This window comes from Aythya ferina, assembly GCF_964211825.1.
Source record: "Aythya ferina genome assembly, chromosome: 1".
In the NCBI taxonomy this organism is placed as follows: Eukaryota; Metazoa; Chordata; class Aves; order Anseriformes; family Anatidae; genus Aythya; species Aythya ferina.
This window is the reverse complement of record NC_140296.1, coordinates 64,483,068-64,508,982: the sequence shown is the minus strand read 5'-3', so window position 1 is coordinate 64,508,982 and position 25,915 is coordinate 64,483,068. Positions and strand designations below refer to the sequence as shown.

The window sequence follows — 25,915 nt, the reverse complement described above, 5'->3', positions numbered from 1 at the left end:
ACTGTGGGCACTTCCTAGTGCTACTGGCTTTGGAAGGCATTGATAAGACAAACAAGAAGCTGTAGGTGATCCTGGAGTTAAATCACAGCAGTCTTTTTCTTAGAACTGGCTCTGGATGGCTTCTGCAGGGGAACCATTTAATGGCCCATAATGCACGGAGCATCATCACTTGCATAGTTAACAAATTCTTTTTCAAGTTACAATAAAATATTTATTATCAAAGCACTTAAGGCAGGCTATTCCGCTCTTGCAATTGTGGTTTTGTACTGTGTTGGGCTAGACATCCCGATTCATCTGTATTTTGTTCGTCCCAAATCCAAGTTGAAAGGTTTTTTGCTGTGTCGTTCGATGCAGTCTCTTACTGCATTCCAGTGTGGGGACGCTTTAACTATTATCTGTGCTCAAAGCAGCCTGACAGTTGGTGGGTAAATCACTTACGTAAGGTCTTTCCATGATGGCAGGTGCTGATGATGAGGAAAATCGAAACGACAGTTGTGTTTTGACAGCTGAAGTTGTACGTTGTCTAAGCCGTCCACAGCGTGAATCGGGCACATGTATGTGCTCTGTTGTTTTTGTCATTGTGGAGATGTGCTACGGAGCACATCCCCGATACGGCTTGTGCACAGGCGCTGGTGTTGAGGCGGAAACGTACTTTAAAAGAGTGAAAGAAGGATGGGAACGTCCTAATTCAGCTTGACAATTGGAGAAAGCAGAACAGAAGACTGTGCCCTGGGGGAAATACTTTTCTGCAAATTAGGACACTCCTTTGCAATTACTTCAGCACTTCCCGTTCCCGAAGTGTCAAAATCTTTATGGAAATCCTTACTTAAGTTCTTGTGAGCAGATAAAAGAAAGTCAAGATACTGTAATTTGTATGGCTGGTTATGTGTGCCCCATCAATCCCTTCTGTGGGACAGTTTAATGGATTTGTCTCAGTGCATAGAGACTGCTGGTGAATTCTCTGGGGCAGAAGCTGGTGGTCTGTCTAGGGGCAAGATGTCTACGAGCAACGTGGACTTCATCCCTACCTGAAATCACATTCCTCCTGCACTGAGAAGTATGTAAATGGTCTGGAGCACTTCTCTAGGATATATGAAGAATAGTGTCATCACCCAGGATGAGAGGTTTTATGCCCTGCGTCTGTCGTGTTTCTCAATCCCTGCTTGCATTAAATAGTTTGAAGACCTAAGCGTGCACTGGTGGATGGGCTTCTGATGGATCAAAACCTAAAGTGATGGGAAGCGTTGAGTTAAAATCTTGGGGAGTATTACTCAGGTCATGGGTGGGGCTAACTGGAGAAACTAAGACCGTGTAATGACTTGATGCATGGCCTGGCCAGTCAGGGGAAGTGGCTGAGCTTAGAATTAAAAGGATTTTCTATGTTAATGTGGTGTTTTACTTTGGTGGGGGGCACCGGGAAGGACCACAGTGAAGCAGCAGGGTAATGCTGGCAAGTATTTGTGAGGCAGCGACATGGCAGGGTGGCTCCTGTCCAGACGTTGTGCTGGCACGCAGCAGCGGTGGGGTCGATGTGGGGGGATAAGACTGCACACACGGATGGGTTCAGAGATGGCTCTGAGGAGAAAAGGGGGCTCTGTGAGGGTGCTGAGGAGTGGGTGGGTGGGGAGCCTTCCCCTCCTGTCCTTTCTCTCCCATCCCTGGCACACTCAGCCGCTGGCTCGGGAGGGAGAAGCGTGGCTTGGCAGAGCCTGGATGCGGCCCCGACAGGCTGAGGGCTGAATCAGCAAAGCAGCCTGCGCTCACAAAACCCTCCAGCATCGGGAAGCGCTCCGTCGTGAGGAAAAGCTCACGAACTGGAGCGTATTTCGGTTCGCAGATGAAAACCATGCGCTTCCGAACTGCGTCGGTAGCAGGGCAGGCCCGCCTTTTGCCGGTGGGGAGGCCAACATGTGTGCTAGATTAAGTCCCGTATTTTCACCAGGCCCCACTGGAGAGCGGGGTGAGGCTCTCCCTGCGGCGATCACTTCGCAGCCCCGGGCCTGGCCGGCTCCCAAAAGCAGGGGGCACCATCCAGGGCCAGGCCGGGGCCCTGCTCCCTCAGAGGGGGATTTTAATCAAGCCTGGGGAACTGACCCCGCTGGAAACTGGGGGCCAGATAGGTGGGCAGATGTATGGATTGGAAACCAGGTTTAGCTCGATCTGGGCTGATTCCTCGCGATCTTGTGGTGATGATTGGGGTGGAAGGGAGATAGGTGCTTTGACTGGACCATGTAGCTACTGTCCTCAGGAGCAATGCTGAAGGTGGGGCTCCTGTGGGGAGTGGCTGGGGACCTGCAGAAGGACCAAGCAATATTTGTTGGGGACCTGGACCTGTGGTGGACACAAAGCAGGAAAGGGGGCACTTCCACGCTTCTGTTGGACTGTCCAGGGCCATTCAAGGAGGCCTGCCCAAGGGAAACCACTCCTGAAACCACTCCTGTGGTTGTACCTAGGGCATGAAGAACAGCGATGCCTCAACACCAGTTTAAATCTATGTAACATTTGTCAGCGAGGCTGACTTCAGCGCAATCTGGTTTGAATTCAGGTTTGAATGTGCCAGGGGGGTCTCTTCACCCACTGCTTTCAGGCCCTGGAGGAACCATTGAAATAAATGGAGCAGCAGTCTCTGAAGTGGGACATGCCTGCAGCGCTGTTACACACCCCAGAAAACAATGGTGTTTCCTTCTCTCCTGTGTATGCAGTTGCAAGAGGGAGGCAATACTCCAGTTATATTAAGAAGGAATCAAAGTGGATAATTTTAAAGCTGCTGTTACCAAGAAAAAGCTGACTTCCGAAATCTTTGTTCCTTCATTCACATTTTTTTCCTTTTTGTTAGCCAGCCTCAGGAAATGAGAACATTCTTTTGGCTTTCCATGCCTGAGTCACATCTTATATATATCTCCATATATATATAAAAGAATATGTTAAAACATCTGGAGATGTTTGTTGCAAAGAGGTATTTGTTTTGTATTAGGGTCTCTGAGCTTTAAGTGTTTGCACAAAGTTGGATGTTCCCAGAGTTTCCCATACTTATTTGGTTACAAGGATACGGATACTGCTGTCAGAAAAGCCTAGGGAAATATGCTGGTGACTCAGGAAACATACAAACAAGTAAAACCTTAAAAGAAAGTGAGAATTTGCTATTTTTTCTCAAAAATGTTAACTGTCAGAGAGGTTGTTTAATATCACTTGCATCCAAATCTGTATCTGATGTCTGCCAAGCGTACTTCAAAAAAAAAAAAAGGTGTGAGGAGGAATATTCCAGTAGCTATTCTCCTGTTTGTAAAAATAAATAATCTTTTAATTACTTCCTTCCTTTCTTTTTTCCTCTTTAAAAAAAAAAGCCACTACACCCATCTCTGCCACTGCTGACCCTCGCTTGGCCCCTGCAGCGCTGCGAGTGGGCGGCAGGGTCTTGCCGCCTTGCACCATGCTCTCAGCTCTTGCCTCCCACCGGGGTCAAATGGAGATCGTGAGACTTGGTTTAAAAAAAAAAAAAAAGAAAAATCTGTTTAGTCAAAGCCAAGGCCAAATGTTTAACTCTGGAGGGGGGTGGATAAGGAGAATAAAGAACATTTCCACCCGTAGATGTTTAATGTCACTGCACTGAGCATGGGAGAGCGGTGATGGAGGATGCTGCTGGTGACCCATGTGGCAAGCTCTAGCGGAGGGGTAAAACAGGACAAACCACAGCACGACCAAGTTCACGGTTCAGATAAGGAACTTCTCACCGATTAAGTATTTTGATTATACCCTGTGTTTTCCTGTAGGTTTCTTTCATCTTTTATTGTCAATGGATTATAGTGGACTTAAAAAGGACTTGCTTGTTGAAATGGTTGTATAAATACGATCCTTGGGGTATGTGTTATTTAGAAAAGTACTTATCTTCCTGAAAAAAGAACTACCTCCTTTTGCCCCTTCAATGAGCTTGTTTGCCATTGTGTATCAAAGCAGTGAGATTTCTGTAACTGTATCAAAGAATAGTGGCTTATTGTTAATTGTTTAAAATAATCTCAGAGCCTGTGGGGCTTGTTCTTTTGGCTGATTTTCTGTTCGTTGAGAGACTGAAGAACTGTTTCAGGTTCTCATTTAAAAAAGAAAAAGGAGGGAAAAAAATAAAAAAGAAGGGGAAAAAAAAGGAAAAGAAAATTATAAAAGAAATCCTGGAACCAAGACAATCCCTGGGGTAAACTCACAGATTTGCAGCCCTGTAATGAATCCCCCTCTGTTGTCATCTCTAACCAGCTATGGTTTCTCTTTTTCAAAGAGAAAAGCCCCTTTCTTTTCCCCCTGGCATCCACCTCCCACGGCATCATCCCCCATTAAATTGTGTCACCTAACACCATCCGATGCCACGCTGGGAACTTGATGTCTTGGGACGCTGGTGCCGAGCTGCTGGTTTGCCAGGCTAAGACGAGCTCCAAAGCATGGACATCCGCGGGACAGCTTTGCCATCAGGGGAAGCAACAGGGGAATGATAAAATATTCCCGGTGGCTCTCTTTCCCAGCAGGAAGCTCGGGCTGCATTAAATCTATTGACATTCAAGAAGTTTAAGGTTGCTAATGATGTCTTTTTATAGAAGTTTTAGCGCAAATGTATTCTCAAGGTAGGACAGAACAGTGAAATAAGCACTTTGTGTCGTCTGAGGGAAAGTTCACGTAGTTATTTTTACCTGACAGACTTTGATAACGTATGGCTGAGTAGCTGTGCAGTGGTTTGACTTGCAGAAATGGACTTGCTGCTGAGCCCACGAGCACACAGGTAAAAAGATGCAGCACTGTGCTTTCCACACACGTACAGAAATAAACACTGGACTCTGCAGAAGCAAAATGATGGGGAAAATGCTGGGTTGTAAGCCACAGCGTTCCCAGCAGAGCTGCTGCTGCCATCATAATGATCATTTGGGTGGTGGCCATACGGTGCTGGGAAATCATAGAATCATCTAGGTTGGAAAAAGCCTTCAAGATCACCAAGTCCAACCATCAACTTGACCTGCTAAGTCCCACCACTAAGCCATGTCCCTTGGTGCCACATCCACACGTCTCTTAAATGCCTCCAGGGATGGGGACTCCATCTCCTCCCTGAGCAGCCGACTCCAATTCCTGAAGAAATACTGCCTAATATCCAATCTAAAGCTCCCCTGGTGCAACTTGAGATCGTTTCCTCATGTCCTGTCGCTTGCCACCTGAGAAAAGAGTCTTGACACCAAAAATATGCTCTGTCCTCCAAGAAGGCCACCCGCACCGATGAAAATTGTATTCTGGTGTCACCCAGGTAGGCTTGAAGGATGCTGATGGTACTCAGGTCAAGCAGAGGGTTTTTCTCTCTCGTGTTGAGTAATGCCCCTTGTTTGGTGTTTGCGTTACGGGTACTTACCAGTTCTTCCCACGATGGGAGGGGGAGAATAAAATGAAAAACTCCTGAATGCACATTTTCTAACACAGCGTGAATCCCTTTTAGCGTAAGTGTTTGTAAAATGATCAGGGCTGTAGTTCCAGACCACAAGATTTTCCAACAGACTTTGAAATACTACGTTGTACACCCTGTGCACATGCTTTAAATAATTATGTTCTTGTAGTTGGCCTTGAGGGTAGAGGAGAGACAGAGTCTACCTGAATTAGCTGGAAGGGGATTCATAGTTTGACACACTAAAAATATATTCTGCATACCACGGAAATATCTAAAGTTCATATAAAGTTCGTGCTGGATCTAAAGTGCAACAAACCAAAAGTATTTGTGCCATTGGTGTCTAACAGTTCAGATTGTAATGTTGAATGTTTCCCAAGTGCTTGAGTGGAAATGTTGCAAGGATGTTAACATAATTGCATCGACTGAAGACGATTGTTTCATTTGCCTTTTTCCTTATAATATTAGTAGAAAACAGGGAAGGCAAGTAGCTCATAATACTCATCTCAAATATTCTTATCTTAAAGCAAACATCAAAAAATTACAAAAAGGACATACTTTGGTTTTGGAAATTCATAAACAGTAGAGTGTATCTAAGTAAAAATAATTGGGTTAATTTATTTAGTCTGAACACTGTATAGTCCCAATCATGCAGAGCACTTGAGTTAAATTCCCGAGTTCGCTCAGGTCAAGTTGTGAGTTTAAATTTTCATTTCCTTGGAGTCCAGAGTTCAAGTGCACGGGGCTGGCACGTCATGCCGCCTGAGGGACAGCGCCTACAGCCACTCCTGGTGTCCCTGACTCCAAGAGGAGTGTGTTAGCTTTCCTACGAGATATATAGATTATTAGTACACAAAGCATTTAAACCAACCAAACAGGTAAAAAGTTGCAGGGAGAAAATGTAGATTTTTTAATTGATTCTCCTCTAAATTATCGAATAATTAAAAAAAAATACTGAATTATTGAATAATTTTAAATAACTTTGCTCGTTGTATACAGGCAGCTGTTGCAATAGGATATTGTCTCCAAAATACTTCTAGTAATGGCCCCGTCAGGTATATAAATAAAGACAGGTTGCCTCTACTGAAGCCTTTCTTCTGAAGCAGAAATGTGTCAAAAAGAATGACTTGCATTTTAAACACTCGGTAGATGGTGGTACTGCATCAAAAGCGCTCTGGTAAGTGATACTTCGCTCCTGCCTCTTGCCTGCACAGGTCGTCACTGCTGGGATTTTTCTTTTTTTTTTTTTTTTATGTTGGAGCCTTGCAGCTGCCCTTTGGTGGGGCAATTTGCTTGGACCATAGCAGAAGCATTGCTCTTCTGAGCTGGGTTTCTTAGTATGTGACAGCAATTTCAGCCCTGATCTCCAGAACCTCCCACCAGCCGTATCCCGATGGGCTCGGCACGCTGCGATGCACCATTCCCTCCGTATAAATGACAGAGGGGCAGCGAGAAGCAGTGACAGCTTCTGGGGACGTCCACATGCCAGGCAGCAGTCGGGAGGCTGACAAGGTGACGTGGATATGGATGCTGCCCTGGGAAACCTGCCGGGTGGTGGTACCATGTTTGCTGTCTCTTCTCATTAGCACTGCTTTTTGTTTTTCTTTATATATCACATTATCTAATATTACCTTATCATGGCACACTAGGATGTTCAATTTTCTAATGGCTCGGGCATCTCCAGTTGCTTTGCTTCTGTAAATACGCATTTTCTCTGCTAACAAGTGTGTGTTTTTACAGGGGACATCTTCAATACTTAATCAGTCTGAACCACAACAGCGGCTTGTTCTTGCTCTCCGGCTTACGGCCACGCTATTAACCAATTGCACTGATCAATATATGTGGGGGGAGAGGAGAGGAAACTGCAGCTGAGGTCAGAAATCGTTAGCTTATTCATTAGCTTTTAAAAAACCAAGCTGAGGTCATCTCTAGCTAACTGGCCAGCATACTGCTGCTTGCTTCTCCCCTTACAGAGTTGCTTTCTGCATCGTCCCTCTGGCTGTATCTTTTGAAAGGTGAGGCCAGGAACCCAGTGACAGTAAAGACTAAATTGACCCACGTTTTTTCCAGGAATATAGGGATGTTTTCTAAAAACACAGAACTGATTTCTGCAAGGGAGGAAATGTGTCCACCTTTGAAAATAAAAATTGGAGTATTGTGGCTCAGAAGGGTTTGTCTGCACTTCCATGTGAAGAGAGAAATGAGCTGGACCACCAGCTGCATCTAGCATCTTTTTAAATGTGGAGGTTCCTTCTCTTTTGCTGCTTGACAGTGATACGAAAATACCCGAGGAACAAGTTTTAACAATATTCTCCTTCTGCACCCCCCCTTTTTTTTTGCCCTTTTTATCTCTGTGAATGTCAGTTTTGGCCTCTCTGCCTCCTGTATCTGGAAAATTTGGGCTATGCTTGTTGGGAATGGATATAGATTTGTCCACGCGAAGCTTTTACTGTGTCATCCCTTTTGCTATTGCTGTTGTCATGTTCACAGCCTTTAAGGAAAGGGAGAGGATTTTTTTTAGCCCAGATACGATCTGAATTTCTAGTTGTGAAAATACAACCCCCCCCAAAAAAAAAGAAAGTTTTTCCCAAAATGGTTGTTTTGATATATCTTTTTGCCAACTTCTATGATAAGAGTTGAAATGATTACCCTTCAGAAACACAGGTGATTTTTTCCCTTCCTCAGAATGAAGTTCCTTTAAAATCCTTGATAATGGGGTGCGTTGCTTACTTTGGAGAAAACAGATTAGTGGAGCTTTGTGGCAATTCCTCAGGACTGCGTGCATACAAGTAGTGAAGCCTACACCAGTTTAAGGTAATACTTGATTATCTTCTGCGTGTGGTTAGGAACGCAGAAATACCTCAAGCCATATGTTTGAACACTTGTTGCTTAACATTTCTGATAACACGTGCAAGTGCTGCAGCGGTTAACTGGTTCCGTGCTGGTGGATGGCAGCAAGCCTTCCCCATTCCCGTGGAAGGCAACTGAAATTTTGCTCCAGTCACAGGCACTTGCTTAGACATAGGGGTCCATAAATGGCCAAATGAGAGAAAAATACGTACTAATACGTGGAAAATAATTGTCAGTTTTGAAACTGTGCTTCTGTGTGTCAAGTATAGATAGGAAACTATCCATTTTTTGAGATGGTTTTGTCAGGGTGGCACAGTAAGGTTGGTCGTGTAACAGTTATAGCTCAAGAAGGTAGTTTCCTAATCTGTTCTTTCTTTTATTTGAAGAAGAGCAGCTGCATGTTAGATAAGTGGGTGCAGCATGTTTGCCCATTTCTGTGCCCGTAGATAAATGCCTTCAGTTGAGGATGTGTAGGTTGTCGTTTTTGCCTGGCAAAGTGCATCTACTGTAGTTTTTGTCTCTATAATTAGTGGAGCTGTTTCAGCTTTTTTCATGCTAACATCTAAATCTTAATTAAAAAAAGGATTGTTGCATTATATGACCCCTGTAGCGTCACTCATGCCATTTTTCAACAGATCCTGGCAACACCCTCTTGCCGTAATACCGTAAATGAGTTTGCATAGCTTGGCAAACCGTCATGCAGATTTACGGGTGAGGAAGGAGGTGAAACCCTGGATCCGCAGGCAGTGAAAAGCGAGCCCGTGCAGGTCGGCTCGCTCAGGAGCCCGCCACCTGGGTGGCAGCCGGGTTTCAGGCTCACCCGGCGGGGCGTGAAAAAGCTGGGGAGGAATTAAGGCAGCACAGCGCTGTTAGCACGCGTGGCAAAAGGCGCCGAGGGCTGGCAGAGCCGTGGCTTCTGCTCGCACCCATGTGCAGGGCTCTGCAGCATCTGTGGCAGGACGCTTTGGTGCAGAGAAGAAAGGAAGATAAGACTCAGAGTTTTAATGTCTGTCACTGTGGTTTCTAAGGTGCCTGGCTTATTTGGGCTGCTTGCTCGACATCTCTTGTGTTACTTTGCATTATAACAGTACTTTTCCAATGGCATTAAGAGCAGCACATTAGGATTTAATGGTACAAACATGATTCGCTATCTTCTCCCAGTCCTTCATTAGCCTGATTTGATTCTACACGACTGTAATGATTTATCCATTAGTCTGCGCAGGTTGTGTTCTGTTTGTGTTCCTAATTCATTTACATAAGGCTGCTGATTCCTGCTGAGCACTGAGCACCGCCACGTCAGGTACACTGTGAGCCACCTGTTGCCTTCTCCTCTGTGACTACCCCTGTGACAGCCAGCTTCTGGAGGGAGAGACAGTGTGAGAACACAAGGGCCTTGGTCTGTCCTGGGCTGTGCTCTCACCTGGGTCCTGCTGCATCAAACAGCAGCAGGGGGAGAAGAGAGGGTCTTCCAAAATACGTCCTGAGCAGCTTCAATTCTGTGCATTACTCCTGTTTTCACTTGCATCACTGGTCAGACGTTGGGTGGAAATCCAGGATTTAGCCATTTTCTAAATCATTTTCTGAGGGAGGGTTAAAGTGATGATGAACTCCAAGGGGCCATCCAGCTGGAGATGACTTTTACATTTCTAGAGTATATTGCACATGGCCTTGAAATTTCAAGTGTTTCCATAAGAGTACAGGCGGGCATAAGTATCAGCAGATTTCAATTACGTAATTCCTATCCTAGTTTCTAAAAGAAAAAAAAAATGCAGGAGATGCTTGGGGACACACGTTACGTGTAAGGTACATGCAGGTTAGGGCTGGGTTTACACCCATGTATGATGCTACTTGGTGGAACAAACACGATCAGGCACAGAGCTAGTGACTGCCCTGCAGAACTGAGCAGAGCCTACAGGTGTTGTTTTTTTCTGGAGTTTATGCCAGCTGTGGGAAGATGGATGATAACTTCATATTAGTAGAGTCTATCCAGGACAGGTCACTGATTTTTTTTAAAAGTGGTCTGGGTAGGAGAGTTTGTACTGAACTTGTATTCAGCATCACACTGCTGCAGCAATTTTGGTCCATCTGGAGAAGTTGTGAAATGGGCTACGCATAAACCGTGCCTCTAAACCACAATTTCAAGGATGATGTAGCTTACTGAAGGTCAGAGAACAAGGCCAGGAATAGTATACAGATTTTTTATTTTTTTATTTATTTTTTTTTCTGTCAGGAAAGAGAGCTTAAAAGCAAACAAACGCAAGCAGCAAACAAAGGAAGCCTTTGCTTTGCCAAATGTCTTGCTTATAAGAACAAGAGCAATGAGATGTTCTCGAATTGGCATCCGTCTCCTGCCTGAGGGGGAAAAGAAGAGTCTCCGTTGTTCCTTAGTGGTGTCTCTTTTCAAACCCTTTGGGTTTTTATATCCTCAGTTATAGGGTTGCTTGGACTGACGGTTCTGTATTTGGGCAGGTGCCTTTGAGCACTCAAAGCGTGTATTAGTGTTGGCTGGATTATAAAGCATCCTCTTCCCCTTAAGTAGAGGATGTTGCTCTGGATAAAGCAGTGCAGTGCGTTCCTCTGGCTTTCCATTCAGAGGGCGAAGGCAGCCTCACGCAGTCCCAGCGGTGATATTCACACCTCCCTTTGGGTAGGTATGTGCTTTTTGGCATGGCTGGCCTGTACGCGTTCCCTAAGATTTTATTTAAAATATGCATTTCTATTGTACTTTATCCAAGTACAAATAATGTATTAATGAAGGTCTCTGTAACTGAAAGGAATTCAGCTGGAAAGCCTGTGGCTTATCTGACCACAAGGAAAGTTTTATTTTCATTTCTTTTTCTTCCCTTTTGCCTCTTGCTTCCAGTATTTAATTGCTGCTCCATTGTTCCTGGCACTGACGGTTAAAACTGAAGGCTGCTTTCTGTTTATTTTTATTCTTCTTATTATTATTACTACTAACATCTTCTTGCATCCATAGGCTGAAAGTTGGGACACGCAGAGACCAGAATTTAAAGAAACTTTGAGTTCATTCTTTGTGGAAATTATATGTAATTTCAAGTTTTAGGCACAGGATAGTTTAAAATAATTTAAACCTGGATTAAAAAACTTCTGTAGTGATCCCAGGAATATAAAGCATGGAGTCCCATCTCTGAACATTGTGCATGTGAAGCTGTTCTCCTTCATCCCAGCAGCAGTTCCCCAACTGGCCAGTATTTCCCCAACTGGCTTTTTGTAGTTTTTCCCATTAGTCTTGCTTCTATTTTATGTAGTATATTTCACATGACATCGGTGTAGATCATCTCCTCTGGCTTTATCTGTCTTAAATCCATTTACTGGGAATCCTGTGCTTTCTTTCCAAGCATTCACTGCTAACCACTAATAAATCTGGAACATATTGGGACTTGGTGGGATGTTGTGTTTTCAAGGATTCATTGTTCCCCTTTATTAGCTGTGGCTGGCTATTGCCTTCCCCTCCCTACCTCCCACCCTCAGCTGTTTCAACTCCTTTCTCGCTGTACCAGCTTTTTCTACCAGAGCTGTCCCTGTTCATTATTGTCTTTGTCTCCCCCCTCACGCAAATCCCATTTGAACCATTTTGTCTGCAGTGACAGCAAGAAGTTTAAGTAATTTGAAATGGCTCAGAAGAGCAGCCAGAGGCCTGGCATGAAGGATGAGATCTGAAATAAATTAGGAGAGATGCGCGACATCCCATCTTCTGCTTAATTCTTTTTCACCATTCTTTTTGTTTTGAGCATTGACAATGGGGAAGATTGTTGTGTTTCTGTCACTGCCCAGTGCATTTTGAATCTCTTACATAAAGAAAAACTAATCTGAAATGTCTCTTGAATCCCTGGTTGTAGCAAAAACAGGCGCTGTGGCATTAAGTAGCGGGTTTCATTGCAGCAGGCTGGCCTCCACTAGCACTCCAAGCTATTGCAGGGCACTTTTCCTTCCCCATTTCTAAGTTCACAGTCAGGTGAGAATGAAAAGTGACAAAGTGCCTCCACCTTTCTCTGGGTTATCGCTGCCCACAGGTTATGAACTGCAGCATGGGGGATCTCCTGTGGAGCCACCAAGCCAGGCACGACCGCTGCTGCTGCCCCTGTGCACATAGGACCAAGACTGGGGCCCGCAGATGCTGCTGGAGGGATCCCATGGCTGAGCTTCCTCTGCCCAGGACTGCATTGGGATTTTTTGTACTTAAAAAAAAAAAAAAAAAAAAAAAAAAAAAACTTCCTCTGAGCTTTTTTCCCCCCTAACGTTGAGGCAAGCCAAATTATTTTTCCATGTGTGGTTTCGGATGAAAATACTTTTCTTCCTCTTTTTCTTTCTGTCAAAAGCACTAGTGGAAAAATTGTGGAGTATTATTCAAAAACTTTATTTTTTCTTCCTAGGCTTGCTCTTTACTTTGGACTGATGCCTCGTTTTTCAGTAGCAGATGATAGCTACTGAAATAGGCATCCACAAGAGAAGCAAAGTAACTTTTTAAAAATTAATTTAGTACTCTTTTTATACCTTACCAAAAGGGAAACACCTTATGTATAAATATGGGTTCAGTGGTTGCATGTTATTGACATTGTCATGATCTAGAAGTTTTAATGAAATAGAGATACTGTGAGCTGGTGCTTTTTTGCTGTCCCAGTGGAATTTTGTTATGCAGTGTGTTCAAAATAACTTGGCATCCTTGCAGCTCTGTATTACTTAGAAAGCAGGAAAATAAATTTTGGAACTCCTTTCTTTCATTGGAATACCCCAGGCACAAAACTAGTGTTTCCTTTTTGTCCCACACAACATCTGGGGATTCTGATGTCTTTTGTTCGGATTAGGTTGGTGATAGTTGTTTTGAAAGGAGTACATCAGGGATCTTTTGAATCTGTACGGTTGTGGTATTTTCAAATTAATTCATTGTAAGTTTTGAGTATTTATGGAAGTCCCAGGTAAAGCACATTTCTTTCTAGAAAAATGCTTACACGTTTCTCATTTATTCCTGTCATTATTATAAGCACGTAACTTGAATTAAAGGAAAAATAAGCATATTATTCTAGGATGAGTTCTAGTGCTACTTTTCTCCATTTTCACAAATTTTCCCACAAATAAAATTGGGCAAATGACCTCACACCATAGCTTAAGTTGTGGGAAGAGAAAAGTTAGTATGTACGTGCTGTTCTGAGCTCCTGACATGCAGCTGAACTTCATGACTGGCTCTTTTTATGGCAGTGAAAGTAAATGGAAGTAGAAGCTGGAATGTCCGTTGTCAGAGGAAGCACAAATGATGTACCTAAAACCGACTGTGGATTAGCCCTGAATTTAGACCTTGGTTTCTAACTGCTTGTTAAGGATACACCATGACAGTAATTCTTTATCTTAACATGATCATTTATATACATTACACACTTCATAGGGGATTTATTATTAAAGCCATATTTAGATTGGTTTTAAGGTCCCTGCGAATGCTACTTTCTCACATTCTTTCATGAAGGGTGTGTGTCTGGAGAGGCACTTAAAAGTACTTTTAATGGAAAAAATATGAGAAATACCACACCCTGTTTGTTAGTCCAAAGAGGTCTTGTGCTGTCTTTCTTTTGCTTGTATTTCTTTTTATTCTTTTTTTGTTTCCTGAGATATGTGCTACCTGAAAGTTGCACTGGAATATTTTATGGTAGTACTGGCATAAGAACCTGTAATGGTGGGCCAGAGACAGGTACCAGAGAGCAGATAACGATTGATGTATCCATATTCCTTAAATTAGTGTTGAGTTGTGCATGGGATCATCTTTAAACCCAAAAAATCATCTCCCTTCAATCTAAACAAGGATAGCTGTCAGAGTTTATGCAAATCAATTTGAAGTGGCTCATAAACCACCGCAGTCTTCATGTGTGAACAAATGCACTTCCTCTGTTCATCTGGTTGTTCATCTACCCATAATTTTTGCCATTAACTTTCCCCCAGCAGAGCCCACAAGCAACCTTTTTGTGCTTGTGGTGGTGCCCTGAGGACGTAGAACTGCAGAAAGGTGAAACTTGAGGTGATCCTTATTTTAGTCCCTACCAAGGAAAACAGGCTGTGGAGGAGCTGCCTGGGGGCAGTGGAAGTGGATTTGGGGAAAGACTAGGAGAAAGAGAAGGGGGGGAATAAGGGGCACGTAAATATATGACCTTCCATTCCCCCACTCTAGTTTTCATTTCCTGTCTCTTGTGTAATTTGTCTGTAAATCATTTCTGCTGGCCTCAGATTGAAGTGATTGGGTTTCAGCAGTCGTCTGCTCATTGTCTGTAGGCGTCCTGCTTCTGTCACACAGCAGCCACTGTCCTCATGTTATATCTAGCACAGAGGTCTCCAAAGCAGGATACATGACAATGCATTGAGGTATGGGAATATTAAACCTTCAGTAGGATATGTACATGATTTATAAATAAATATACATAAGTTGGGGGCGTGTGCTTAGTGTTTTTATCGATAAGGGGGTATGTGATCAAAATAGTTTGGAGACCACTGCTGTAGCCAGGTGGTAAGTTTTTTTTTTGTTTTCTTTTTTCCTCCCCTTGTTTGCCACTTCATGATGTCTCTGCTAAATTCAGCCTTCTGCAAATACAGCCTTGCCCCAGCTTGCAGACGCTATGTAACAAAACTAATCCCACAAGTAATTCCTCTGAATACCACCCCTTCTCCAGCGGAAGACGTGTCCTAAGTGCACGGGCCGGGCTAAACGCAAAAACGTGTTCGGAGCAGTTAAATTTCAGTGCATTCACGTGAGTGTGGTCTGTTTATTTATTAATTTATCTCGGACGGAGGCTGGTGGTGACGGGGTGCCGCGCCGGGCCCAGGGGCGCTGCTGGAAGGGATGGAGGCGGAGGGGCTGCGGCCCAGCACCGCGGGAAGGACGCGGAGCCCCCGGGGCGGGCGGGCGGCGGCAGCAGCGCGGGCTCCCGGAGCGCGGGCCCGGCAGGCGGGCTCGGGCGGGACCCGTCAGCCCCTCCCGGCCCGGCCGCGCCTCCGGGCCCGGATTCCTCCGGCTGCTCCTTCGCTCTTTGAAAAACGCTTCCCCGCCCCTCTCAAAAACAAAAATAAAAAAAATAGCTCGCAGTGGTGTAAGAAATGAGTGTGCTGCCGGATGTCCCCTGCCCAGTTGTGTCTCCACCCGGTGCTTTGAGAGAGGGTTTTTGAATGCCAGCCCTGCTGGCAGCTGAAGTTGGAGTTTACCACTAATGAATGCTTTGCGCAGGAGTTCAAGCCCTGAAACCCTTCCCTCTTGCTTGAGTTAAACTGTTGTGATTTTTTTTTTCCTTTTTAACTCCTGCTGGAGTGTGCTTCCAGGCTCCAGGTGGCCTGAAGTGAGTATGCAAGCTCAGAGCCCTGCCCTGCACCCTCTCCTTTTTGACCCAATGTAAGTGATGCTGCCCCTGCCTTAAATTTCCAGGCTACAAGCTGAGCTGCACAGCAGTTCCCAAGTTTGCAGGAGTGCTCGAGGGAAAATAATTTAGGGACCATGAGATGCTCAAACACAAGAGTCAGGTCTGTACATAGCAGAGGGAAGCAGGCAGCAGAGGACTGTGGTATGTAAAGACATCAGTCATCCGGAGAATGTGTCTGCCTTGACACCCCCCTTCCTACCTAAAATAAGAAAAAAAATACTGCCAGAGGAATACAATTCTAGGGTTACAGTGCATTTAAAATTCCGCAAGTAAAAAAAAAAAAAGGCAATGTTCTTTGTTACAGCCAGCAGGATGGAGTAGTACCTCAGCTCATCCTGTAACTATGACTGCCCTGCTTTGCAGTAAGGTGTCCCCATCTTTCAGGGGAAAAAAGAATCAGATGACAGCAGCAGCTTAGAAAGTTTGTGCATAGCTGTTGTCACATAAAGCAGAATTAATTGTCAGAGCTTTAAAATACGTGCAATGTGTTTACTGGCTTTCTGCAAATTGGCACCCTTAGCATTTTCTGGTAGTAGTACACCAAAGCTTTGTGCATCTAAAGTCCAACATAAGACTTTAACTGTGAATGATTACGGATTTTTTTTTTTGGTTTTGTCTTCTGAAGAATACCTTTTTGCTTCTTACCAGCTAAAACATTCAACACACAATCCTGCCTCTTTGTTACGGTATGTAACCCTGCACCTTCCAACTGTACTGCTATAAAAGCACTGATCCAGAAAATAACTCCCTGGAAAAGCCTCTAGGTGAGGGGAGGAGGGCGATGGGCAGGGACTGCAAATCTTGGGTGATGAAGCTGGACAAGGTTCTGGTATGATTTCTGCAGATCTAAGACCCTAATGCTGTTGGCCTGAAGGGGTGGATGAGTTCCTGAGTATTAAAACCCTGACATACAACATAGACATGTGGATTGGAATGGGCCGACCTGTGAAAAGACAATTTTCAGTCTGCTGTGACTTCAGAAAGCATGTTGTGTGCATTTCCAGTTGGTTAGAAAGTCTGGAGAAGATGTATCCTTACATATCTTTGCACTCTTCAGTTTCTCATCTCCTTCAGTAGGGTGGGAAAAAGGCAAGAGAGGAAAGCAGTGTGGTGGGTAAGGTGGAAGGATAAGCACAGAAATCTTTTGTTACACACATGGTAATGATTTCTGTTGCTAGTATGCAAATATTCTAAACAGTAGGTAATAAAAAGCTTCAAGGAAGTTTGATGTTGACACATTTATTCAAAAATCGAAACCCGGCTAATAACATGAATGATGTTCAATAGTCAAAAAGTTATTTGTAGGTAGGTAGGTCATCTGAAGCTTGAGCCTACAGTCCCTTTCTGAACCTTTAAAGTAATTTACAGTCTTGTCAGAGGTTGTGTTGGGAACGCTTGAAATTTTAAAGGGTGACTCACTGTATTTTCCCCTCCAAACAATTAAGCTGAGTTCATCTTCACTGGTCTGATTTGTAATAACTTGTTTTTCCCATTTCTGCTGCCTAAATTTATTCTTCTAGTCTTGTTAAATGTAAACCTTTTTAATGATTTTTTATGGCACAGTCAATCAGTAACTGAGAAGTTCACATTTGCAAGTAGGATTGCCACAGATATCTGAATTACGCCATAATTCTGTGCAGTTTCTTAATCGAGGCATCGAGCAAATCCTTCTTGAAAGAAATCCAGGCTTTGCAGTCAGTAAGTTTTCTGGCTTGTTGCTGTTTTGCCAGGCAGGCATTCATGCCCTAGCTCTCTTTTCTGTTCTGTAGTGCAGCCCAGACTGGGTAGTCAGGTCCAGAGAGATGTTGTCTTGGCTGATACTTCAGCAAGAAACCTGTTAGATGCAGTGAGATGCACATAAATAATAAATGTCACCTGGTAGTGTCCATGCTCTGCCTTTACCAGCCAAGCTGCTGTCCTTTTTGCAAAAGTATAATGGAACAGCTTGTGCTTGGTGAGAAACTTCCAAGCTCTGGGGCTAGAGAGCTTGGGAGGAAAGTGGTTAACAATAGTGTTAGGCAGAGTATTACTATTGGATGCTCTGCAAGAGCTGTGGATTCAGCACTATCTCATTTCACCTTCCAAGTTTCGATGGGGACAGGGGAGCCCATAAATGACATTCTCCATCATGGGCTTCAGTTTCACAGCATGATGCTGGTTGTGCAGCCTGCTTCCAGCTTCACACAGCTGGCAGTGAGTGCAGCTAGGAGCAGTATGAAATGTGTAAATAAGTTCCTAAAGGGGATTTATCTTCTGCTCTTTCCATACCATTCCACAGACATAGCCTTTCCTTTTGCACTGAATTTTGTTTATTTTCCCCTGGCTGTCACTGTTACCATTTAATCCTTAAAGATAATAGCAATGTGCAGCAGTAATGTTCAGGAAGAGTGCCTTTCTCAACATTAATGTCAGTGTGATACAATTTCTGTAATATTTTGGCTTAATCATGTGCCTGTGGTGCCAGCAGTAGTACAGAGACCACAGTAATGCTTGTTAGTGATGCTTTTTGAGAGCCCATATAAAAGGCCCCAGAGGGCTAGCAGAAGAGTGAATGCACGATTTATATCTGAAAAAGGTGGCAAAAACAGACTGCTGGAGGATTTAAGACCAGTAAGCCTAACTTTGATCCCTGGCAATGTATGGCTATGGCTATAGTTCCATATCCAAAATATGGCTATGGAAATCCTTACAGGAGTTCCTCCTTTCCCACTGGCATTCAATAACTCGATCAGCGACCCAGACACAGCTTGTGAAGTCTACAGGTGCCCTTGACCTGGTAGGGTTTGCAGCAGCCTCGGGGGGCACGGGAGAGGCATTCAGAGTGGTCGTGGCAGGCTGGAGAGAGCTCCACAAGGAAGAGGCTGAAGCGTCACAAAGAGAAGTGGTAAGAGAAGCACTTGTGAGGGAGAATTCAAATGGCCATGGCATGCTAAAAGGGGATCTTGAGGGTGTATTGAAAGGACCTAGCATTATGATGTGCTTGCACTGAAAAGCAGATCGTCTTTTGGAAATGTTGTATGTAAAAAACAAAGGGTGGCCGACCTAGATTTGTTTGAAAGGGCTGCGTATTCATGACTGAGACAGCCTGAGAGCAGGCCTGCCAGAGGAGGACAACAGAGAGGCCTTGTTAAAGCCTAAAAAGCACTTGGAAAAGACCAGAGAGAGCACAGCATCCACTAGTTGGTGCACTCTGCTTTCCTGAAACGTGGGAACAGGGTTGCTTCCGCGAATGGCAGATCTATTTTGGTTGTGAGTTAATGTGTCTGCAGTCTCCGTGAGCGAATTAGGAGAAACGTGATAGCCCTACCCGGGAGCTAGAGTCTCTCTTCTCACCGAACAGCGTCGCCTCCTCCTGTGTGCTCATCCTTCAGAAAGGAGATGGTGTGGCCAGGCAGGGAGGTGCAGTCAGAGGAGAAATGGGACCCTGCCCTGACGGCTGTGCTGCCTGCACGCGTGTGCCTCCCCAAGTGTCAGGATCTGGCCACGAGGAGCGATCCAGCCATGCTGGGCAGCTGTAGCCCCACTGTTTGTTTTCCCCCATCACATACCGAGAAGGAGGCAGGAGGTAGGAATGGCGGTGAGGATCTCTTCCCCTTCTGGCCATGAGGATCCTGGCTCTTCAGGGTCTGGTTGATGCAGTCCTGGGCGTTATAAGGGAATTGTAACAGTAAGCAGGACCGTGGGCAGATTCAAAGTAGGCAGCTAGGTGAACATAAATGCCTTCAGGGATTCAAAACTGCATTAGCTTTGGGGCAAATTCTGTGGTTTCACTGCCCTGCTCAACAGGATAAATGCCGCTTTCACATCTTCCAGGAGTAGGCTGGTGGAAAGGTCAAGCTTCTCTCCTGTTATTCCTATCCACGTTAGAGAAGAGGAAGCTTTTGACAGCTCCCGACACGAAATACTTGCTTGGCATCATGATGTGATGGGGGAGCAGCAATCAGGGCAGGGCTGAGGAGGAGGAGAAGGAGGAGGAGGAAGAGGAGTGCAGCCCGCAGCGGTGTGCAGCTCTCCAGCTCCATCTGCGGGGAGCTCTGCAGGGTGCAGGGATGGGGTCACCCCTCCACCTCAGGGGGGATGCCCCCATAAAAAGGTCGTCTTCTGGTGGGTTGCATCAGCTCGGGGAGAGCTCTGGTGAGAGCAAGAGATGGCCCGAAGGAGGGCACTGCTCCCTGCAGCTGGGGCTGGAGGTGAGGAAGGAGCGTGGTGGTTGCGGGAGGAAGAGCAGGGGAACCTAAGAAAAGGAACCAGACTTTGCCTTTTCAGTGGTGGCGAGCTCCTAGACCAGCCCAGTCATGTCATGTCTACACCCTCCGCAGACTGAAGCAGCTGAGACATGAGTAAATGCTTCCTTCTGCTTTGCTCTGTGAGCGGTGACCCCTCGGGGTGGCAGGGCTGGCAGCTGCAGGGTGCGTCTGTCTGCCTTCTCCACCAGCCCCTGGCAATGCCAGCACCTCCGAGAGCTTAGCGGGGAGCTGCTGTGAGGACCTGCTGCTGCTCTGCTGCAAAGAGCAAAGGGAAATCCTATGGGAAACGTGGGACTGAAGCAGTTCCCTCCCATCAGCAACCTTTGCTTTACAACACCGGCCTCATTCCAGGCCTAGCCCATGCTCAGCCCCTCTCCTCTCCCTTGGGGGCTGCCACCCCCTCTTCTGCTGGTGCTGGAAGCTCAGTGCCACAACCTCGTGAGGTCGTCTGGGGTGGTTGAAGTGGCTCCGTGTTGCACTTCCCCATTATATGCCTGGTCTGTGCAATCAGAGACCGCAGAGGCAGGGCAGTGCACGTTAGCAAGGGCTGGCCTCATCCTGCTCCCTGCTGTAAAGTCGTTTGCAAGTTTTCTTTTAGCACAGCGTTTTGGCTTGGTTATACAATAGGACCACCTACCCTGAAGTAAACAAAGCTGAAAAATCGTGTTTACCCAGGCCAAATTCCTTAATAAGTGACTCAGACTTGTTTCTTTTTTTTTAAAAAAAAGTGTTAATTTAAAAGTTAACGCGTGTTTTCCTAGTTCCCTTTTAACAGATGCTTATTGGCATTTTCCATGCAGTCATGAAGCTTTTACAGTCACCATGAATCAACCAACTGTCCTTGGCTTCCTTTGCAAGTGGGCCTGCTGGCGTACGAGCAATATATGAAATAACACACACTGGAATAGCAAGTGGCCTCTCTTTCATTCCGCGCTGCAACTGCTTTATTGTGATTTTATTATTTTTTTTTGTATCCTCAGGAACAAACTGCACTTACCTTGCCATTTGCCATGCTGCTTTTGAGAGACAAAGCTGCGGTGCATTCTTTCTCCTAGTCTGGTCAACTGTCTGGTGATAAATTTAAGACGACTTCGCCGCTGTTTCTGTGCTGGCGGGACTTCACAGGAAGAGATAAGGAGTTCAAATGAGGAAGCACTATGCGGTGTTATAGGAAACAGCAGCTTGGAAAGATAACTTACATTGTTAATTTGTCCAGAGAAAAGGGTTACTGATAAGGTTAAGTGGCCTAAAGACAGAAATAGCAAGAAGGAGAGTGTAGAGAAACATAGTGGAGAAGAAAAAGCAAATTTAGTATCTGTTGTTATAGAATAGTATTTTTTGGTGCATGGAAACAAAATATTCAGGAAAGGTTAATGAGATAAATGCATTTTCTGACAAAAATCTTGCAAAGAAGGCCCTAAAAGGCAAGGCATTGTGCAACAGACTTCAGAAATTCATTGAATATTGCAGATAAATACACTACAGTATACTAAGTACAGTCTTAAATATCCAAATAGACCTATTTATTTAGGGCCACTGTCAAATCCCAGCACAAATGTTGTGTCTCAAAGCAGCACATCAGTTTCTCCGTTAAATGCTGCTGTAAATCAAAGACTGGCCCTGCTCAGTTTCACTGCTTTGGAGAATCAAAGTCATGTTTGCCCATTCTGTATTTACTTTTAACTTCTGTTTTGTAAAACAAGCACTAATCTGAAAAGGACAGGAATGTTAGCAGTCTTGTCCATAAACGCACAAATTGATAAATACCTTTCTGAGCGATCAAGAAAGGAACAGCAATTTTCTTCAATTCCTTTATAAGCTCTACAAGAATATTTTGCAACCCGTGTTGTCAGTATGTGGTTGAATACTGTGAGGAGGGTTAGATACTTGTGGTTAGAAAATATGAAACCTTTAGAAACTGTTTGACTTGCTTTGTCCAACTCACTATTAAATGGAAGAAAGCATATGAAAACTTATTCTTCATGGTTTGTTCTCTGTAAGCAGGCCACAAGTCACTCCATTAAGAGCATGCAGTGGACGATGCTGCTTGTTAGATCTCCTCTGGCATGTGTCCTGGAGCCATACTGTTGTGTGAGTCGAGCTCAGGGGAAGCTCTGCCCAGATGCATGTCCCCTGTGGAGGCTGTGGCCTCATGAACCTTCCCCATACGCAGTTTTTGTCATCCTGATTCTCCATCCCCATCACTGGCAGGTGCGCTTGGCAGAGCTCTGGGTGTACAGCAGGTGGCAGGGGAATGTTGTGTGTCGTGGGGGGACTGCTGCTTGGAGCTGTAAAGGATTGCCTGGGGTCTTTGAAATGGTTTCAACAGATTCGGAGTGCTTTAGGAAAACTGAACTTGGGCTGTGTCAGCACAACAGAGCTGCAGCTCAGCTCCTGCTCAGCCATGCAGGTTGTGAGCTGCTTTAGGAGGCGGTGGTTGTTTTCCATTGCCCAGTGCTGAGGCTAGCAGAGAAGGAGGTGGTCTTCCAAGAGATGGAGACTGAAGCTGTCTGCCTTCACCTCAGAAAAGAAGAAAGTCAAAGGGTTTTCCTCATTTTGAAGTGGGTGGGAGAGTGGGGAGAGAAGTTCTCTCCTTCCCTTTGACGCTGGCAGAGGTGTTTGTGGTGTAGGGTGCCACTGTGCTGCTGTTCAGTGCTCACCCGCGACCTCAGGTGTTGCTACTCCCAGCTGTGACTCATATCCCTTAAGATTTCTGGATTTATGCATGGTGTTGTTGCCTGTTCCTTTGCTTTTTAACTCCTAAATGAGGAAACCCTTGGAGACAACTGTGCAGCAGACACATGGTCCCCTTCTGAAACCCTGCGCTGGAATCAGCCACAGTTTGCCCTCTAAGCATGAGCTGATCAACCCAAGGACTGCTGTGAGAGCACAGAAAGCCACAAGTTAAGGTAAACCACAGAAGGGACGGAAGTTACCACATTCATGTTGAGTCCCTGGAGCATCAGGAAACACATAAGATGAGAATCCCTGAATGATCCCAAGAAGTGGACCTACAGCTGTTGGCTGTTCCCACTCCAGGCTTTAGTACTTTTGTCATTTAAAAAAAAAAAAGTGATAAAATTAAGCTATACTCTTCCTTTTGGGGGGAGGATTTGCAGGTGGACAATTTGTGCGATGGATTTTGTGGAGCCTGAACTGTGAGCTTTGATGTATTTGTTGTCTTCTTCGCTGCATCACTTTTTTTTTTTACAGGGTGAAAAAAGGAAGTGGTTTGCTAAGTCACTTTTTTTTTTTTCTTCTTTATCACAACTACCAGTAATAACCACGGGGAAAACGTGCAAACAGTGGGTATTCATTGTAAAGCTATATATGGGAAGGGCTGCTTATTGTGAACCTGCTGCCGGCGAGGATACACCCTGTCAGTAAGTGCCCACCCGAATGTTCTTGGGTCTGTCTCTGCTTTTTGCTGGAACACAAGCCACGCTGTTTTTAGAGCCAAAAGTTTGGCTACATGTTATATGGTCTCTCAGTTGTTTGCGGGGAAATTGCTCTGAGCAGGAGCCGTGTATGGGAGCAGTGATAAATGAAATTAGGAGGAGGATGAGTAATAGTTCAGCTTGCTGGGTTGCCTTTCTACTAGAAGCGAGTGGCACTGTTCATAGAGGTTTGGACAGAGTCCTTTGTCGTTCTCAAAATATAGAGAGGTGCCGTGGTGTTCCCAGTATGCTTTTTGCTGTTGCTCATCTGGAAGGATTTTAGGGAAACTGTTTTGTCCTCATGCAGGCTTGCAGAAAAAGGATTCAGGGTTGGTTTGCAGATCTATGCCATCTCTGACCGTACTGAGCAGTGGGGTGTTGGTGTGCCGATCGGGGTGGTGAAGAGGACGTGTTTTGGAAAGACCATCACAGACGAGCTGAACCTGAACATGTAATTTAAGTGGAAGGAATGGATTTGTCCCCCCGGTGCCAAAATTGTGTCTTTTCTGGTGCAGTTTGAGGGATTTCTTTACGTTCAAAAGTCAGTCACTGCCAGTGAAGTAAACCTTCTCAGGAGGGGCATTGGTGCTTTTTGGATGTAAGACATTTCCTCTAATGTAGAAGTCTTAAGGATGCTTTTCATGTGCTTTAAAATGTTTTGAAAAATCTGTATGAGGTTATATTTTTATTTTCTCTGCTGAATCTAAAAGTAATGTTTGCAGTGTTAAAGGGTGAGTGTTTCCATTTTCCATTATTCATAATTTTCAGGGTGAATTAGTTTTGTTTCTTTCACACTGTGAATTTATTTTCCTGTATGGATTTTTTTTTTTTTTCATGGATAACAATTACAAGTTCAAATAACCTTGAAACCCAAATGTGTATACTTAAAACTTAAGATTTTCTTGAGTGACTGAAAATTGCACCTTGCCTGTCTATGTGGTGGTGTTTATGGTGGTGGTGTCTATGTGGTGGTGGTGGTGGTGTCTTCAAGCATGTCCATGTTGTGAGGGCCACCAGGAGCTCTTCTGTCCTTCTCAGAGGGAGCACGCAATCTTCCGCCTTTGCCAGTTTCTTTTCATTTCAGTGTAAAAGTTATGAAATCTCGATGAGAACTTTGTCTTTCTCTGCTTGCAGTGCAGCATTGGTCATCTGAAAATTATTTGTTAGACGGAAATCAAAGGGGCGAGGAGAATTCATTACTGGGCAATCAAAAGAGGAAGCAGTTTTTAGGCAGCTGTTTTTTTTTTGTTGTTGTTCCTGTTTGTTTAGCTTCGATTGGTGGCATTTTGGAGAAAAATGAAGAAATCCTTAATGCTCCCATTCTTCCAGCCAAGGGGAGAAGTCAGCCAGGGGCCTGTTTTGAGATCTCTCCCTCGCTCTCCTGCAAAACCAGGTCTTGTTAGATGCCCTCCTGGAGTGGATCATCCATCCTTTCTGTGGCTCTCGAGGGGCTCGCTGGCTTTTGGGGCACAAAACCAGCCATCCAAGTGCTGAAACACAGAGTGCTTCCTTCACTTGCCACCCATTTTATGGTTCTACTTTTGTTGTCTTTTTTTGTTGTTGTTGTTGTTGAGGCTTTCTTGGCCTTTTGTAGGATGTACCTGGGGAACCAGCTGGCTCCAGGGGCTTTTAACCCCATTTTCAGTGGTGTTTTATCTCATGACAATAGAAGAGAGATTCTGGATAGATCTACAGTAGCAGGGTGCTGGTGGAAGACAACTTGCTTAAAAATAAGACTTCTCAGGTTGTCCTCCTGAGAAGGTTTGAAAATAAAATCTCTTTTGGGAAGAGGCTTTTAATACCAAGACAGTAAAATGCTCCCAAAGGAAGGTTCTCTTTCTAGAAATTCAGATTGGGAATTGTGTGTGTGCCTTACCTGTGTTTTTCCACATATCCCAGCCTATTAAAATGGATTAAAATCCTGAGCTTGCTGGCTTTGTTACCCTCACCTCCCTATCTTTTTGTTCTTTTGCCTTTTTTTTAAGATGTTTATCCCGTGAGGTCAGGGTCCGTATGACTATTTATGTCCATCTGAACCCTCCAACTGCTTTCCAGTTTGTTTATCGCTCTTTTTTTTTTTTAAGAGGCTTATTTACAAACAGCAGGGAAGACTGATTCATGCTGTGTCACATGTTTTCCTGGCACTCTTACTCATGCATTGATCATCAACTGATTAACGGCATACATGTCTGGTTATAATAATAACCTGCATCTTCAGCTGCTGGTTTGTCATGCCCTTCTGTTCTCAGCTTGGCCCCAGTGTGAATTACTAAAGTGAATTTGGGATAATACTCCGATCCCTCCGGCTGGAGAGGGAAATGCTGGAACTGAGCAAGAAGGCAGCGTTTTCCCAGCAGAGGGAGATATTGTTAAGCACATCTTCGAGCAGCTTTCCACTTGCTGGAGAAAATTATGTGTTTGCAGCTGAATTATGCATCCTTTGGGCAGAAGGTCAGGGGGCGCAGAGCTCGCAGGAGGCAGCCGAAAGAACTTGATTCGAGTCCAGATGGAGAGAAGGTTTTTCCCATGCTTGCACATCACCACGTAGTTTTTTATGGTACT

General features: G+C 44.8%; 1 protein-coding gene across 15 annotated transcripts in view; it reads left to right on the top strand.

Annotated features, from left to right (window-relative positions):
- LIMS1 (LIM zinc finger domain containing 1) overlaps nt 1-25,915 on the top strand; it is a 63,925-nt gene that overhangs the window by 2,201 nt on the left and 35,809 nt on the right. For 2 of the 15 annotated variants that reach the window (XM_084515596.1, XM_084515594.1), the window contains exon 1: nt 6,791-6,919. The exons of 6 other annotated variants lie outside the window; for them this stretch is intronic. Coding sequence is in view for 2 of the 9 variants with exons in the window: in XM_084515608.1 (XP_084371734.1) it covers nt 23,247-23,299 (53 nt within the window). In the remaining 7 variants the exon portion in view is untranslated. Of the gene's footprint in view, nt 1-6,790; nt 6,965-8,092; nt 8,222-14,827; nt 15,007-23,198; nt 23,300-25,915 lie in introns of those variants that run through there. 7 more of the 15 variants (XM_084515608.1, XM_084515606.1, XM_084515598.1 and 4 more) reach the window with 6 other exon arrangements.